Source organism: Ursus arctos, unplaced genomic scaffold (assembly GCF_023065955.2).
Source record: "Ursus arctos isolate Adak ecotype North America unplaced genomic scaffold, UrsArc2.0 scaffold_13, whole genome shotgun sequence".
Classification (NCBI taxonomy): domain Eukaryota; kingdom Metazoa; phylum Chordata; class Mammalia; order Carnivora; family Ursidae; genus Ursus; species Ursus arctos.
Window position 1 is genome coordinate 41,725,344 of NW_026622797.1, and position 17,850 is coordinate 41,743,193.

At 37.1% G+C, this 17,850-nt stretch overlaps 1 protein-coding gene across 3 annotated transcripts in view; it reads left to right on the plus strand.

Annotated features, from left to right (window-relative positions):
• MAN1A1 (mannosidase alpha class 1A member 1) overlaps positions 1-17,850 on the plus strand; it is a 162,839-nt gene that overhangs the window by 77,701 nt on the left and 67,288 nt on the right. For all 3 annotated transcript variants that reach the window (XM_057311113.1, XM_044386280.3, XM_026504714.4), the window contains exon 6: positions 16,462-16,556. In XM_057311113.1, coding sequence (XP_057167096.1) covers positions 16,462-16,556 — 95 coding nt within the window. The remainder of the gene's footprint in view (positions 1-16,461; positions 16,557-17,850) is intronic.

A 17,850-nucleotide genomic window follows, 5' to 3' on the forward strand; every position in this document is an offset into this window, starting at 1 on the left:
ATTTTTACAGCCCCTGAGGAATTAATGGATCTAGGCCATGATCATCAACAGTTGCTAATTTCTCAAAAGGAGAGCAAACCACATTTGCACCTCCTGATAAAAGAGTATATTACCTGAGTCTTGCCAAAGGGACCAAGTCTCTGGGTCCAGCTTCCAATTTGTCAAAAATACAGAGAAAAGAATGTGTTGAACTACACTACACGTGCATGTGCATAATGTGGTTCCTATTGTTCAAATAACCGAAATGTGTCTAGATAAATTAGAAGGAAAAGAAGAGGGGAGAGGGAGAGTCTACGGTTTAAAAGGTTTAAGGGACACCTGGGTGGCTCTGTCGGTTGGGCCGCCAGCTCTGGATTTCAGCTCAGGTCATGATCCTGGGTCCTGGGATCAAGCCCTGCATCCACGCTCAGCGGAGAGTCGGAGAGTCGGCTTAGGGGTTCTCTCTCTCCCTCTCCCTCTGCACCATCCCCATCATGTTCGCTCTGGTGCACACGTGCATGCACTCTCTCTCTAAAAAATAAGTAAATCTTTAAAAATAAATAAAAATAAAAGAGGCTTAAAAGTTGTAGTTTTTTCTAAGTCTAAGGATGAACACTTGGATGATAAAGAAATAGAAAGAATAAGTACCAGGATGTGGTTACTTTTGGAGAGAAGGAAGGAGCTGTGACTGAGTTGGAACATACAGAGAGCCTCTTGTGGGGCTGGCAAAATCCTGTCTCTTGACCTGGATGGTAATTACTAGGATGTGTGTCTTATGATATTAATATGGGTGATTCTTTTTGTAAAGTAAAAAGATGAATGTGGTTTATCAAAATACCTCTTTATTTTGGCTAAAATAAAAAACGTTATTTTTTATTTTGTAAAAAATAAAGAGGTATGTAAAGGCTGTATACATTTTGTATGTGTGTGGGGGTGTCTGTATCTCTGTGTTTTTAGAATTTCAGGGTTTTTTAAAAAAGATTTTATTTATTTATTTGAGAGAGAATGAGAGGGAGAGAGAGAGAGCATGAGAGGGGGGAGGGTCAGAGGGAGAAGCAGACTCCCTGCCAAGCAGGGAGCCCCATGCGGGACTCAGTCTCAGGACTCCAGGATCATGACCTGAGCTGAAGGCAGTCGCCCAACCAAGTGAGCCACCCAGGTTTCCTTAAGTAAGTTTTTAAACAAATTAATAACAAAAAAGATTGCCCAGAAGGATAGTCAAGATCGGTAGAATCAATTTTGAATCTTCGAATCTATTTTGTCTCTTTCTCTTTCTCTCTCTAAAAGAATGTTCAATATATTTGAGTTAGCTTGACACATACAAATTGTAGATTATATTTCAATCATAAAACAAGTAGAATTGAAATATAAAGTGTATATATATATATATATACTACATGTCTTCAAGTGCCGAAGAGGTATTTTGATAAACCGCATTCATCTTTTTACTTTATAAAACAAATCACCCAAATAACCTAAAACAATTTTTTATTTACCATTTTTACGTGTGATAGTAAATTTGTAAGTCATAAGCGACTGTCTACTTAGTAGTATGTACTGTGATTAACATATATTGTATAGAGAACACTAAGCAATCTTTTCATTAGTTCATTCTCATAACACGTTACTTTTGCTGAGAGTTGTACCAAAACTTGGTTTCGGAAGCATGGGGTAATTATGGTCAAGACCGTGGACTCTAGCGCCAGATTTGGTCATTGAGATCACAGCTCTACCTTTTTCTGGCTTTGTGTGAACATAATGAAGGATGATAACCTATCCTACCTCAGAAGCTTGTTTAAAGGATTAAGTGACTTAGATGTAGACATGCAGAAGAGTCGCTGGAATATATTGAATGCTGTATAAGCATCAGCTCTTACTACTTGGCCAATATCATTTATGTGGTTCAGTCTTTGGGAAGTTATATGGCTGCAAGCCTACTTAAACATCCTCGCTGCTGGCATCCCTGAACTTGGGCGTTCTCACTAAATGATTATGTTTTCACAGAGGTCATCATCCTAATGTGGACAGTAGTATAAACAGAGGATGTTGTTCAGATTTTATGGTTTATGTATGAGTATTCACTTTTAATATAGTTAGCATGTTAGAGATAACTTGGAGTGAAATCTCTTCATATTCTTTGTATCTTGACATTTTATCAGTTCAAAGTATTAATGTATATTATTGCAAGACCTATAAAAGAGGAAGATGTTTAGGTAGGAAGGCAAGAAAGCAAAGAAGGAAAGAAAAGAAAGGAGGGAGGGGAAAGGAAGAAGGAAACTCACAGGTAGAAAAAGCTTCCTCAAGATATTTGACTTGCAATGCACTTTACTGAAATGTATATGGTCTGTGATTGTAATCAGTTGTGTGATTATTTAAAAAAAAATGCATTCCCTAGTGGAAAGTCTTTATTATGATTTTTTAAGTGTAAAAATGTATTCAACCAGCACGAAACCAATATATTGATCTTACCACCACCCCCCACCCCCAGTTTTGGATTCAAATCAGTCATTGATAAATGAAGTTTATCCTATACAAAGAGTTTGGAAAGGCCTCAGGAAACTTTTTTAAGGTTTACATATTTAAATTTTCCAAGTTTCCTGAGGGATCTAGACGTTGAGAAATATTTACAAATATCCACTAGTTTCCACTTCTTTCCTGATTTCCTTGTTAAAAACTTTAATGAAAAGAAGCCCAAAATATATCTTAAGGAAGTTGTACATAAATCTTCTTCCCACCATTAATACAAGACATGCCTCATTTTACAAATGTTTCTCAATTACATTATTCCTGATCTATAACGTTGGCATAGCTCTCACTGTTGAAGATAATTGTGGTTCTTTTATGTTTTTAACCTTGTATGATTAGTCCTATGCTAAAACAGGGTTATTTTACCTCTGAACTACCACAAATAGATACAAGAGCTACTTTACATATAAATGTCCCTTCAAAACTGAATACTATTGTGTGCTGATTTGCAGCAGAGTCTGTGTGAAGGGAGAAAAAGCTAATAAATGCTGTGTTGTGAACCAGTAATTAGATTCTCAATGTGGTATAAAGTATTCCAGGGGGGTTTGTTCTCAGCCTCATAAATTTGACCATATCTTTCCATTCTAATGCTATTAAGTGACTTAGAGACATGACTAACAGTAAAATAAGCTCCTAAACCACAGCGGCAGGCACATAAGACTGAAATTATGCAGTGATGACTGCCATTCATTTAGGAATTGGCTGTCCCATTTGCTCTTAAATATCAGGCGAACAGCAAATGAGAGCTGGCTGTTAAACTGTGAATTCAGGGTCACGTGGCTTAATACCTCTTGTGCAATTTGCTAAACTTAAAGATTATTAAAGATTTTTCACTTGGTTCACTGCAGAAACCGTGTAATACCTGTGGTGTTCTATAAATATTTGGATGAAAGTATTGTTTCCAATCAATTTATTTCTCATTCTTATTGAATTACCTCAAACTAGCGTATATCCAGAGCCGCAGGAGGTCTTAGTAAATACAGATTTACGGGCCCCCCTCTCAGGGTTTCTGATTCTGTAGTTCTGGGTGGGAGTCTGATCATTTGCACTTCCTGCAAGTCCCCAGGTGAAGCTGATGCTGCCAGCCTGTTATCCATCCACACTTTGAGAACCACTGACCTCATACCATGAAACCTCACAATCAATAGGATTCCTTAAAAAAAAAAAGAAAGAAAGAAAAAGAAAAGAGCTAAGAAAATAGACATCCAGGTTTGGCTGTCACCATTGTTTAGGAAACCCTGTCCTAATTTACTACATCAAATATATTGAGGGAAACATTTCCTCTTTCGGGAATTCTGATGAAGCTCCTTTCCTAAAATCTAACAAACATTGCATCAAGTGGAGCTTTTTATTTGGGGTTTCATTTCTATGAAGGAAGACTTTAGTTAAATAAAGCAAATAGAAGAGCCCTCTCATAATCCCAGAAGAATATGTGACACAAATTTCTGTCATTAATATTTAATGAAGATTTTTAAAGTCTTTTGAAATCTTACTTCCTTCAAAGTCCAAGATCCATGTCGGAATTTGCCAGAATTTTTGTTTTTATTTTTCTATTACAACCCCTAAAAAAAAAAAAAAGATAGTTGCCATTTCCCATGGGTGTCAGTCATTTATCTTTAACAGTACTGCCTTGTGGTGACCAAAATTAGGGCCAAAGTTAAAGTACTCCACTCACACTCTGTTTTGTTAGCAGATGAAATTTTCAGCATTCATCTCAAGTTTTTATCTAGTGCATCGCTCCTTGTTTTATATTAGAAGAGCTTGACGTTATTTCTTTTTCACCTTGATTCTGTGGATCAGCTGCCTGGCCCTTAGACTGGACTTAAGACCGCAAGGCATCTTCTGTCCCTTCTGTTTTACTCCTCTTTTATCCTTGAACGCCATGTTTTCTCCACCATGCTTTACCTCAGAACTTTGAGTCTTTCCGCCTCCCCCCACCCAGCTTTATTGAGATGTGATCGATATACGACATTGTGTGAGTAAGATTTATGACATGATGACTTGATGCACTTATGTATTGTGAAATGAGTACCACAGAAGCATTAGTTGGCACCTTCATCACCTCATATAGTTACCATTTCTTTTTTATGAGGAGAACATTTGAGATCTACTCTTTTAGCAGCTTTCAAGTATATAATGTACCGTTGTTAACTACAATCACCGTGCTGTGCATTAGATAACCAGAACTTATTCATCTTATAACTGGAAGCATGTATGTATCCTTTGACCAACATCTCCCCATTTTCCACACCCCTTTTCCCCCTTAGCCCCCAGGCCAACCACCATTCTGCTGTTTTTATGAGTTCAGCCATTACAGATTCCACATATAATATCACATAGTACTTGTCTTTCCTTGTGAGTTTTATTTTTTAAACACAAGGTGTTACTATCTCAATCTTTCTATTAGAGCTAGCTCTTCTGAACAGGTCTAATCAGTTCCTTTCTACTAAGGATGATTCCCATCTGAATGATAACCCTCCAGATGTTGACCAGCCACAGAAGAAAAGACATATATATGCCATACATACACAGATCATACTGGGGAAAGTCTGCTTTGGCTAAAGCTGGATTTAAGATCTGTAAAGACACCTAAATGATAACTTTCTCTATAGTTTTATACAGTTGTCTTTCTACATATCGCTAATACTTTTACTGATTTTAATAGGCTTGTGAGAAGGATTTGTCTACTATCTTGTGCAGTACTCCCAACAATATTATTTTCTTCTTCAATTTCTTTTTGGAGAAGAAATGGAAGTCATTACTTGATCCTTTCCTGTGTATCATCAACTAGGACTCTGCTCTGTGGACATTGTTCCAGAGTTACACTGCAAAAACAAGTGTTGTTATGAGTCATTGACCACAGCTGTCTCATTTCTTATGTATTCCAAGTGCCTTGTGCAACTTGGCATGTACTACATAGGCACTCAATAAATATTTGTTGAATAAATGAATTGACATTTTTTAAAGGTCAGAATTATAGAAGAGGTTGCTTTCTGAAAGTTTATAATTTAGAAAGTTTCAACTACGTCGAAGTGTGTGTATGTGTGTGTGCGTGTAATAGCTTTAAATAGCATTTGATAGTGCAAAAGTGGCCAATGGACAAGATAAATTATGTTTCCTGTTAGTTATTATATGTTTGTATTTCGAAGAGGAAGTGCCGCCCAGATTATTTCAGTTTGATATCTTTTAAGCTCTTGTAACAGGAGAGTATTGAATTGTGTAACATTTTGATGTTCTGATGATGATTGTTATTAATACAGGCATTGAATTATTTATGGTCGTGTAAGAATATAACACGGGTCTATTAAAACATGTAGCACTGTCATGTAATAGGATATATGAGAATATTTTAAAACCTCTTACTGTACATGAAAAACATTCAAGGTGCCCTCAGTAAAGATAGCATAATACAGAGGTAGCAGACTACAGACACACCCATTCATTTACATCTGTCTATGGCCGCTCTAATTTTATATCTCTAGTTAGTGAGTGATTGAATGAGTGAATACCTTCTGAGCAGAAATTCTGCTTTCAAATATTGACCCTGAGGAAGTAAGTCATGTATACGAATAAGTTTGTACAAAGATGTTCATTCCACTACTGTTTCTATCAAGACAATGGAAACCTAAATGTCAAAGAATAGGAGTCTGGCTAAGTTCTGGCATATGTACACACTGGGATACCATGTAGCTTTTTTAAAGAAGATGTTACAGAAATGTATATATTTATATCAAACAGGGATCAGCAAAAGACAGCACTCTGGCCAAATTCATCCTGAGACCTGCTTTTCACCACCAGAGCTAAGAATTGTTTTTTTACATTTTAAAGGATTAGAAAAGAAAAAAATCAACACCCATGAGAGAGAGAGTATGTAGCTGGCACTTACTATCTGAACCTTTACAGAAAATGTTTGCTGACCTCTGATATAGAATGTTGTGTTTGATGTAGATTAAGTTGCTGCGGATGGATTTAACACATTACAAAATATTATATATGGAATAATGCCATTTTCCAAAAATAATACCATTTAGAAGGATAGATACTTAAGATGTTAACAATAATATCTAGGTGGATAGGATTAATGGGACTCTTTTTTGTCTGTTTTGTCTATGATTTTTCAATAATGAGAATATGTTCATTGTATCATAAATAAGAAAAATTAAAAATTTAATTGTGGTGTTAGGTACAAAGAATGGGGAACGAGAAGGAACTTCTGAGTTCTCAAGTGCAAAGGTATAGCTCTCCATTTTGCAGATGAGGCAGCTGAGGCTAAGAAGTTAAATCAACTTGCTTAGGGAGGCACAAACGTAAAATAAAAATAGCACTGCTGCCACATTTTTTGTTCAGCAACATCACCATTTGATAACTTAAATTGTTCATCCATCAGCTGACATAGTTAATTATGAATTCTATGCCCAAAGGCAATCTAGGGGTGTCCTTTGTATGATAAAGGAGGGTTATGCAGAAATCAAAACCACCAGATTAATGGGATTAGATGTAGAACCAGATGGGTTTACATTTGCTTAGAAGGAAAACAGAGTAGCTTACATTTTGCATTTTTTAAAAAAAGCAAACAAAACCTATTTAGATGTAAGTATTTAGTTCACTTTGCAAATTTGCAAACTATGACTGCTAAGTAATGTACTAATCCACTGCTTTTTCACACCTATAGAGTTAATAGTTCAAATTCAGTCACCTAAGACAAAAAGGGCACATTTCCTGAAGCTCATGCCCTTCACCATAAGGTAAACACAGAAGAGCCATTTGACTTATCCTCAGGCTCTGGTACAGACAAATGCTTAGATAATTAGTCAGCAATTTAGAAGGAGAGCAAATATACTACAACATTGAGAAGTCTTCACTTTAATGAACTGATAGCTGATAACAGAAGGAAACAGTATGACTACAGAAAGCAGACATAAAAGCTCAGCAGTTTTTGGACCATTTAGTGTATGTACAAAAAAGGCTAATATCCTTCAATTATTCCTGAGGGAACCAGTAACTTATAGCAATGAACAATGATGATGGTAACTATTATTGCTCTTTAAAAAGCACGTGTGCATTTAATCACATTTAATCATCTTGTGATTTGGGAAAATGATTCCCTGCTCACATATTTAGAAACTGAGGCCCAGAGTGGGTTAAGTGAGGGCTCAAGATCTTACAGCTCTGTCAGCAGATGACGTGGAACTAGATCTCTTAGTCCCAACCCAGTGTCTGCATGGATGCAGATGCTGAGGCAGCAAGACGGGATCCCTCTACGTTTCACTAAATCAAAAGAACAGATCAACATGTTTTTAAAGCCAATACAAATAAAAAGGTTAAACTATAAATATTTTGATGTGCTTTAGAGGTGAGATTCGGTATCTGGAAAAATCCCTACCATAGAATGTCTTATAACTCAAAAATGCCAAAGAATCACAATATACTTGGATAGATGAAGCTGTCATTTTCTTCTTACCTTTCTATTGGGCAAAGGTTACCAAGCCAGGATGTTGTATATTTTAAAAGATTTGTGATGTTTACCTGCAAATGTAATAGTAAACAGAACAGTCCCTGTTTTAACACTATGATAGCTCATATCAGCAACCTTTATGGGTTCCACAAATTCTATTAGAATTCATAGCCAGATAAGGTAGATGTTTTTATAATATCCTGTCTCTTTAGTAAGCACTATTTTTTTTTTAAAAAAAGTGTTTTCTTTTTGATGTGAAATGTGTGTTCACGCACTACGTGGCACACTTAACTAGTATTAAATATTTTCAAAAACTCATGTAGGCGAATTGCCCATTTTTTAAACCTAAATTGAGATAGAATGAGCAGCTCAACAGCCCATCTCTGAGCACTGTATAATGGCTGAGACTATTATGCTGTTATTTATTGTTCATTGATGTTTTAGAAGTTAGATATCTAAGGTAACACGATGTGTGGTACACCTAAGGATAATTCTAAGTGCAAGAGCTGTTAGAACTTCCATGTTGAATGTATGTTAGAAGAGGGACCTATAACTTTTTATCATCATACTATTTACTTTCTCCAGCCACCATACTGCACCATTTATCTGTACAACAAATACACTTTCTTCTTGAGAAACAGTTTTTTAAAGGACCCTAATTATTTCTCAGGATCTTTCCTCTTTCACACAGCCAGTATAATGTTTCTTGGTGTTGTCATTTATGTATCTTTGCCCCTTACAACTCTGAAAATTTCCATAACCAGTGAGTACTGCTGCCTTTCTCCCTGCCCCATTCCTCAGGACCCTGATTCAGAAATTCTTACACTTGTTGTAAATGGGAGGCAGACCTACCACTAAGGTGGTAAGTGTTGGGGCTTCCTTGACCCAAAGATGTATTCTTTTAACTAACCCTTCAACTTCTGTCCCTGATATTTAAGATTAATGAACTTGTCTTATTTCATCTGTTCTTTCTTACCATTTCCTAGACCCTGCTGTCTGTCAGGCTCCTTCCTCTCCCCTTCTGCTTTATCTCCTGGCCTCCACCATGTTAATGCAGGGTGTGCACAAACAGGTACATACCTGCCCCCAAATAAACACCCACCTGCACCCACATAAGGGCCACTTCTCCAATCTCACCTCACCCCCAGGATCTAATTCCATCTCTTGCTTTGTTTTATTCCTATAGTTACAGCCTGTGTCACTCAATTTAGCCTCTACTTATATGTTGGTTCACATTACTGTTTTATGGTGTATATTTTATGTTTATGTAGTTTTATATGCCTGGCTTGCCTTCCTCGTTGTAAGCTCCTTGAGATCAAAGGATTTTTTTTTTTTTCCTAGTGTGTGTCTCTCTTATAGCCCTTACCACATTGGGAAACATGTAATAAGTGCTTCTTAAGTCTTGAAACCAGATCCTATGGAACAGAAAAGTACCTCAGAAAAGTGTTTTCTCTACTGCCCACATTGTACATAACAGAAAATTGGAGAAGTGAAATGACCCATCTTCATTGTGATAGAACTGAAAAGTAGCAGACCCTGAGCTAAAGCCCAGGTGTCCTGATTGCCTGTTCAGCGTGCCTGTTACCAGGCCACTTAAACTCTGGCTTATGCTCCAGGAAAACGGAGGACCAAATCCAGGAGTAGACGGCAGTGGTTTCTCCCAACATGAATGCTGCTAATGTCAACCTTAAACAACAGCCTAAAATTCTACCTAAGATTTCTCCCATTTTTCATCTGGCTCTCTTAATTTTATAATATCTTCCCTATTCAGGAGCTAGGTAATGAAATTGGAGCCTTCAGGAAAAAATCAAGAACCTAGGGAATGAAATTGGAGCCCTCAGGAAAAAATCAGTACCAAGATGCAATTTTATTAATTCATTTATCAACATTTATTCATTTTGACTAGGGGACACTATAAAAGCAAACTTTAAAAAAAATTCACTGTTAATTTTTTCATGAGAATAAATATTTTTAAAAAGCTAGCTAGGTCAAAATGCCTATTTGCTAGTGAGTTCTATATCTAGTTTTTAATTTATTCTTACTGCAAGGTTTTTTTTTTTTTTTATTTCGCTTAAACTGTGTGCTTTCATACATTAGAAAATCCAGTTGAAGGCACAGTAACATTGATTCTTCTTCACTGTGACTCATGGTTACTTGCAGGTGAACGTGCATGTCCTTTGTATTTTGAATGGTCCAGTTGGGGAGATTTTAATGCTTCAATTTTTCAGGAAAATGAAGAGCACTCTCTTCATCTAATTGCCTAAATACTAAAAATTGAATCATACTGAATCATAGAGAAGAAAACCAAAACAATTGACAAAAGCATTCATTAATTTAGAAATCCAAAAAATGCAGTTCATAATGCAATTTGACAAATACAACAAATAATTCTCATTATTTAGAAAAAACCCAGTTTAGGTTTTAATGAATTACAGAGAGAATGCAAAGATTAGAAAAAGGCAGGGAAAGATGTGTACACACATACATACGAGATATTCACAGGGGACAGTCTGTCTGGATCAGAAGAATTACTTGTGTCTGGGGTGGCATGAAGCTGGCATTCCCGTGGCCACAGCTAGTATGGAACGATCCCACATCAGAGCATTTAATTAGGGGAATAGGGCCTCTGTGAACCTCAGTTTCATCTGTATACCAAGATTATGGAACTCGATGACCCCTGATTTCCCCTCCAGCTCTAAATTTCTGCTGGATTAACTATTTTTATATATCCTTATTTGAATATTTAAACCTTTAGCAGTTCTGCTCTAAATAAAAAAGCCAGAGTAGCTCAATAAGTACTTATTGTTTGAATGATTAAATCTGGCCCATATAATGTGGTTAATCAACTCAGCTAACGATATATAGGTTATTTCAGTTATTTTCAGCCAAAGATATTTATCATATCTGTGGCGTCTTGTGCTGAAAGCTTTATGTAGCGAAAATGAGTAATAGGTAAACGCTGCTTACACTAATGGGGAATTAGTGTTTGATCTTTTAACAGTGAAGTTTTCAGCATAAGCATTTGAAGAAAGGCTTTGATATTGATTGTGTGGTTCAAACTGAAACATGTCTGAACTGAAACAGGATCTTTCCAGAGCCGAAGCCTTCTGTTCTTACTCCTTCCCTCTTTCCTTATTCTTTGCTCTGGCATGTAAATAGTCCTGTACAGTTCTTCAGGGATCTGCAAACTAGAAAGGCAAAAAAAGCCATACATCTTGTTTACAGCATTGTCTAATCCTATCTGTGAGGGTAAAATAAAAAGAGAAATGTTTTTATTTGATAGATTCTAAAATCTGAAGTTTTTTAAACATTGATCAAAAACAGCAATAAGACTGCGATGATGTTCCTTAAATGTAATGAAAAGATACAGTTTTGGTGCAGTTATTTTGAAATTCTTAACTGGAGACCATAAAAGTTATTTTACGTAAACCTGTTTGTTAGCTTCATGCTTGAAAGATTATTTTAGAAGCTATGTCATCATATTCTACCATCCTTTCATCAAATTGTATTAGTTTTGTTTTTTTCTATGGATATAATCAGAATCTCTATGATGCAGGATCTTTTTGAAGATTCCTTTTGGGTCCTAAGATGTCTGCCCATCTCAAACTGATTGGTGCGAGTTGCACAAAAAAAACTATTTAATTTAAATGATCATTTTTTTAAAAAAGAAAATATCTTCTATTATCAGCATGGATTGCATTTTATTAACTGCCATTTTTCTTCTTGCTCTCTTTTAAAATCCTCCCCACCAAATAGAAGTACCAGTAAACCCTGGAAACCAAGACTGGCTAAGAATTTGGTGGCAAATTAACACTTTCTATCTTTATAAACATGATAATGGTTTTGGGTTTTTTTGCCAGTCTCATTTTAGTACTAGCTCTGTGACTTCTGAGTACTAGTTTTTCTATAAATCAAAAATAGAAATTAACAGCCCCCATCTCCCATTTTGTTGGGGAAACCGAGAACCAGAAAAGTTACCCTGGTGACGCACCCAGGCCCCGCATTAAAACCAAAGCAGAGTCAGTGCTATTATCCAGGTGCTAGCTGGGTCCAGGGCTACCCCAGCTTTCCTGCCGCATTTGAAGGAGCACCCAGGTACCATTTAAGTATGCTTCCTGTGATCGTTTGCCTTTCAGCACACTGTTCAGGATGTGCTAGTTAAAACTTAACTGTTCTTTAGAGTGATTTGTGACATTTCTTCTTCATTCTTTTAACAATATTAACTTTACAAGCTAGTTTGGAATTTTATTACATACTCACCATTTTAGGTAGAAAGATGTTCTCTTTGAGAATCTGGATTCCTCTTCCAAGTAACCTCTCTTTATATCTCAGAAGGAGATAACAAATCAAACATTAAGAACTGGGATTGACTCAGGCTCACATATTATTTCATTTAAAGCATCAACATGTTAATTAATGGTTTCACCCAAAACTATTTTGTAATTGTGCCCAAGGTTGAGACTCCATAATATTTGATGTAATTAATTATTTGCCAACAACAGAAACTAATAGAATAGGATGGAGTACTTTGCGAGCACTAGAATATTCAGTGGTTTCTCATTACAGTGCCCCAAGTATATTTATTAATATTGGATTATTCATTCATTTATTAAATGAATGTTTGATGAGTACCAGCTACTTTCCTGGATACTAGATAGACATATACAGGAACAGAGAAGACAGCCCATGCCCTCGGGAAGCTTACATCTAGTGGGGTTGTCAAACAATAAACAATAAGTTATTTAGGGATGTGATAAATAGTGGAACAGAAATAAACAAGACGACACGATGAACAGTAAATGAGAATGGCTAACTTTACATGGGGTTGTTATGAAAGACCTCTCATGAAAGGGAACGTGGAAGCAGATTCCTGAAGCTAAGAATGAACTAGTCATGCAGAGAGCTAGGGAACCATCAAAGGCAGACTAGGGAACCTCAAGATGGAAGGGTCGCTGTTTCCCACGTATTAACTGAGAATGTAAATATTCTCCCATACACTACTCATAGGAATACTGTGGTGATAGCAATAAATTTAAATACAAAATGGCCTGACCTGGAAAAAAAAAAAAGGCCTAATCTGGGTTGGATACATATAAATAAGCAATGAAGGAGAAATGGAAGTTTTTTTCTCTACTTTTGGAAAGAAAAGAAAATTACTTGGATGTACAAGAGAGTCACACAAGGAAGCATATAGAGACCGGGATCTTGCTTTCTGTAACCAAATGCTGCGTTGTGTGATGCCAGTTGTCAGTGTAGGAGTTCACAGAAGGCAAAGGTCTTGGCCTGGACCTGGGACTTGGCCTGAGCCTTGAGGAATGGGTGAATTTGGATTGGCCAGCAGGAGGCAGTAAAGGGTGTTTCGGGGTGAGAGAACTATGTAAGTAAGCATACTAAGGCGGCACCACCAAAAAAAAGTAATTATGCAAAAAGAGATGTGAGCTCAGCTTACTGTGGTAATCATTTCACGGTGTATACATGAATCAAATCATCATGTCGTACACAATGTTACATGTCAATTATATCTGAATAAGGCTGGGAGGGAAATCATTTTTTTAAAAAAATGATAACTAAAATGGACTGAACTTGAATGAGTGCTTGAGACCATAATGGATCAAGCTGTACCCAGAGTGGTCTTTGAGAGAATGGAAGATGATAGAAGTCATGGAAAGTCAGCATATCAGTTTTAACCTGATGTTTTAGACAAGGGGGAATCATTATTGCTTCTTGAACAAGAAAATTGTATGATAAAAAGAGAAAATTGGTAATATAGATAGAGATCAATAGAGGCAGGAGGGAAAATCCTGGAGAATGGGAGACTAGGTAGGAGGAGGACCTTCTTTTTTTTTTTTTTTTTTTTATTAGGCCATTTTGTTGTACCCGGTGATGAAAATGAGAACTGTGCTCATATCATGGAAAGGGAATGAGCTGTACATGAGACTTTTGGGGGAAATGAACATTGATACTTGATAACTGAAGAGTGATAAATCAGTAGTCAAAATGCCTGCTCTCTCAAGCCCCAGGGACTGGCCGAACAGTATCAGTGATGGAAATGGGGAAGTTTGCCTGGAATATTAAGGGATTATTTCATCTTGGACATGTTAAGTTTCAGATGACAACAAGACACTTGTGAGCACACAAGTACAGAACTAGAGCTAACATGGAAAGTTGAATTAAGAAATGCAAACAGGTGATGAGAACTGAGGACTTAGCTCTTGAGAATGAATGCTTATGATAAGAGTATGTGTAATGGAGTCACAGTACACACACACACACACAACCTGAGTAGAAGGTAACAAAATAGCAGTGGGATAAAAGCCAAGACAAGAATTTCAGGCAGTAAATATGGGAATAGGGAAAAAGCATTATCATTATCCCCATAATGATACAACTAACCTTTTAGTATGATTGCTATATGTCCTAAGGTCTTTCAATATATAAAAATGCATTCCTCTCCACAACCTTTAAAATAGCAAATGCTATCGTTATCCCCACTCTATAGATGAGGAAGCTTAGCACAGAGGGTTAAGTGATTTGTCCAAGATTACCCAATTTGAAAAAGTTGGAACTGACATTCAAACACAGGCATTGTGTTTTCAAAGCCTGCATCCCTAACCTCCCACGCCATATGGTTATAATATCCACGATGGTATTTTAATTGCATCATTTCACTTCCATCTTATGTAAGTTTCTTGAAAAGGAGTTAATTAATTAACAGTTTAAAAAGTGGAAACTAGGAAGTCAACAGATGGCTGGGCAGTGATTGGATAGTCCCTTTCAGTAGAAGAGAACTTGGAATTCTCTAGGGTAAGGCAGAGAAAGGGAAGAATATATCTTTTGGTCTATTTTTTCTTTCTCCTTTCATATACAGTTGTTGAAATGGGAAAATTGTCCAGTTTAAAGAAAATGGGAAAAATGGTACCTCTGTTTTCTAGTGCTTTCTCTATACTATAAATGTTTGTATCCTTATTTGTATACCAGGAATGTTAATTTATCTAAACTGTCAACCAAAAATTTACATGAAAACTCATTACTTTCTTAATTTTCATTAATAGATGAGAGAATGCAAAAAGAGTAGGGTTTCAGAAATAGCATCAACATTGACATTACCGGAGTGTATTCAGTCTGAGAGCCCAAGTGCCTGGATTTGTCTGTGGGGAAGTTCAGGGCTTAGAAGGAGTTAATGGACTGAAACCCTTCCCTCTGGAAAAGCTACACAAGACTTCTTTGATAGTGGCTTTAAAGAATGCTTTCCCACTGGCTGGGAGAGGACTTTGTTTCCATTTTCCATGCTTTTCAGGGTTTCCCCAGCCTTTCTCACATCTCCATTGTTTAAGGAAGAGGCAAGTGGAAATAGTTGAGTTCTCAGCCCACCACACTCAGTCCTACAGTAGAAGGAGAAGGGGCAAGGCACACTGCTTGCTGCCTCAGGTGTCGCAGGGAAAGCTGTCGCAGGTCTTCCTTCAAGGGGACTGTGAATGGATGTCATCTAATTACTCTTCCTGAAGCACAATCTGCTCAAGTGAACTGGCTACTTAAAAACTTTCCATCTTTTCACATTTTAACAGAGTAAAATTCTTAGCCATGTATTTTTATGACCCTCCATGATTCAGGCCCGTGTTGTACATGTCTGACCTTGATACCAGTTTTCCTCCCTTTTTTGGTTAGGCAAGCTGACCTGCTCCATTTCTCCTACCTGCCCCCTCTTGCCTGTGTCTGTGTTTACACTGATGCCTTCAGGAATGCCGTCTCCACTTCCCACTCCAATCTCTAGTATCACTAGCCCCTTACGTGCTGCACGTAGTCCTCACCCAAATGCGCGGCCTTCCAGCTCATCTGAGCTCCCAGATGATTTTATTGCCAGCTCTCATTTTATCTACATTCTAGATATTTATGTGCATATGTTATCTTCCTTATACATTCTGGGCATAATTTGTACATAATTTAACTTTGTATCTTCCATTTCACCTACATTTAACATCAGAGGAAGTTAAAACCGCAAACAGCTGAGGGGACATATAGGTTACTTGTAATAATATGTCTTTTTAAAACTTCTCCTTTCTCTGAGCCCTAGTAAATAAGTGAAGCTGGAACAGGACCAGTTCTCCCAATTTTCAATCCAGGACTTACCCCCAACAGCAGTGGTTCTCCTCTTGGCTTGCATTTTGGAATCACCTGACATCACCTCTGGTGCTTTAAAAAATTCTAGTCTGGAAGCCCCAACCCATAGAATTTAGAATCTCAGGAGTGCAACCCAGACAGCAGCATTATTCAGATCTCCCAACATGATTCTAATTGTGCAACCAAGATTGGTAATGAATTCCCCACAGCATGATGGCCCCTAGACCATTCTTGCTTTGCTAGGTAATTCTGTTAATTTGAGAAACTTTAATTTTTTCGTATAAAGAAAATTTTAAAGTAGAAAAGTGCTAAACATGAGATGGTAGTATAACAGTTTTTGTTTTGCTTACAACAGTAGCTTACATAACTGTTTAACTTTTCAGATATTTCGAAAGAAAGCAGTGGAACTCGGGGTAAAATTGCTACCTGCATTTCATACTCCCTCTGGAATACCTTGGGCATTGCTGAATATAAAAAGGTAAAACTCTTCATTTTAACAACATATTTTTGAAGTTGGAATATGCAATATTGTAGTTTAACTGTATGGATGATTTCTTACATGATGTCAGTAACCGATACCATCAGCAGTCTTGGCATCTGTCCTTGTGTTGGAAGCTATACGTTTTCCAGTGTTCCTTGGCCTTAGATGGGTCCCTGTCATAGGATAGCATGACCCTAACAGAATCATCCAAGTCAAACATGATTTGAGGTTTTCACTATCTCATGGTGATGTTGCATTTTATTTCTCTGTAGATGCCAAGAACTTCCCATTATCTTTAAAATGGTCATGAAAGCATTTCACTCCCATAGCATCCAATTCCTAAGAGCACTTACTTCAGTTAAGCTGCTAGCAGAGCTATTGCAGAACTAGAATCTTGGACTATTAAGATCTCCCACGCAAGGAGCTGGTGTGACAGACGGAGGGAACACCTGGGCTGCCCCACTCACAGTTGTAGAGGGGGGAAGGGAACTGCCTTGCTGACCCAGATCAACCCAACCTTCTCATGCATTTGGGTGGAGAACCCTGTTAAGCCAAGTCATGGGAATTTTGCTTCTAGTAGACCTAGGTATTTTTCCAGGGAGTAGTTTTAATTTTCATGATAGCTTGAACATTTTGTCACTAAACAGTTTTATCTCAAGCTTCCTTTTTAACGCCTTCTTTCCCATAAGTATTAATTGCTTATGTACCTCTTTGTCGTGGTGATGATGATGATGATAATGATAGCTATTTTATCTTCATAAAATATGAAGCTTTGTTCTAGGCTCTCTGCATGTATTACCACATTCAATCCCACACTAACCCAATAAGGTCAATACTGTTGTTATCGCCATTTTACTAATGGAAACTAATAAGGAACTTGTGCTGCAGAGAAATTAAGTAATTTGCCTAATATCATACTGTATGTAAGTGGTAGAAATAGAATATGTACTTAGACATTTATACACGCATTGATACATAGGCCCAAATTAAACAGCTTTCTTGGTTTAGAAATACCAAGAGGATGTACAGGGTGGTTTGGCAGGATTAATGCACATTTATTCTTGATTATTTATTTTGGTGACTTTCTTTCCTAAAATAATCTTAAATAATCATGAAATTACTTATTTGGTTAATAAATCAGTTAAATGTCATGCTTTGTTTTCATTTGTATGTTACTATGTATACCTTGAAATCACCCTGTACCTGTGCATAAGTGTGTGTGTGTGTGTGCGCGTGTGTGTGTGTGTTTGGGTTTGGGGCAGGGGTGTCGTTGAGCAGTGAGACAGGGAGA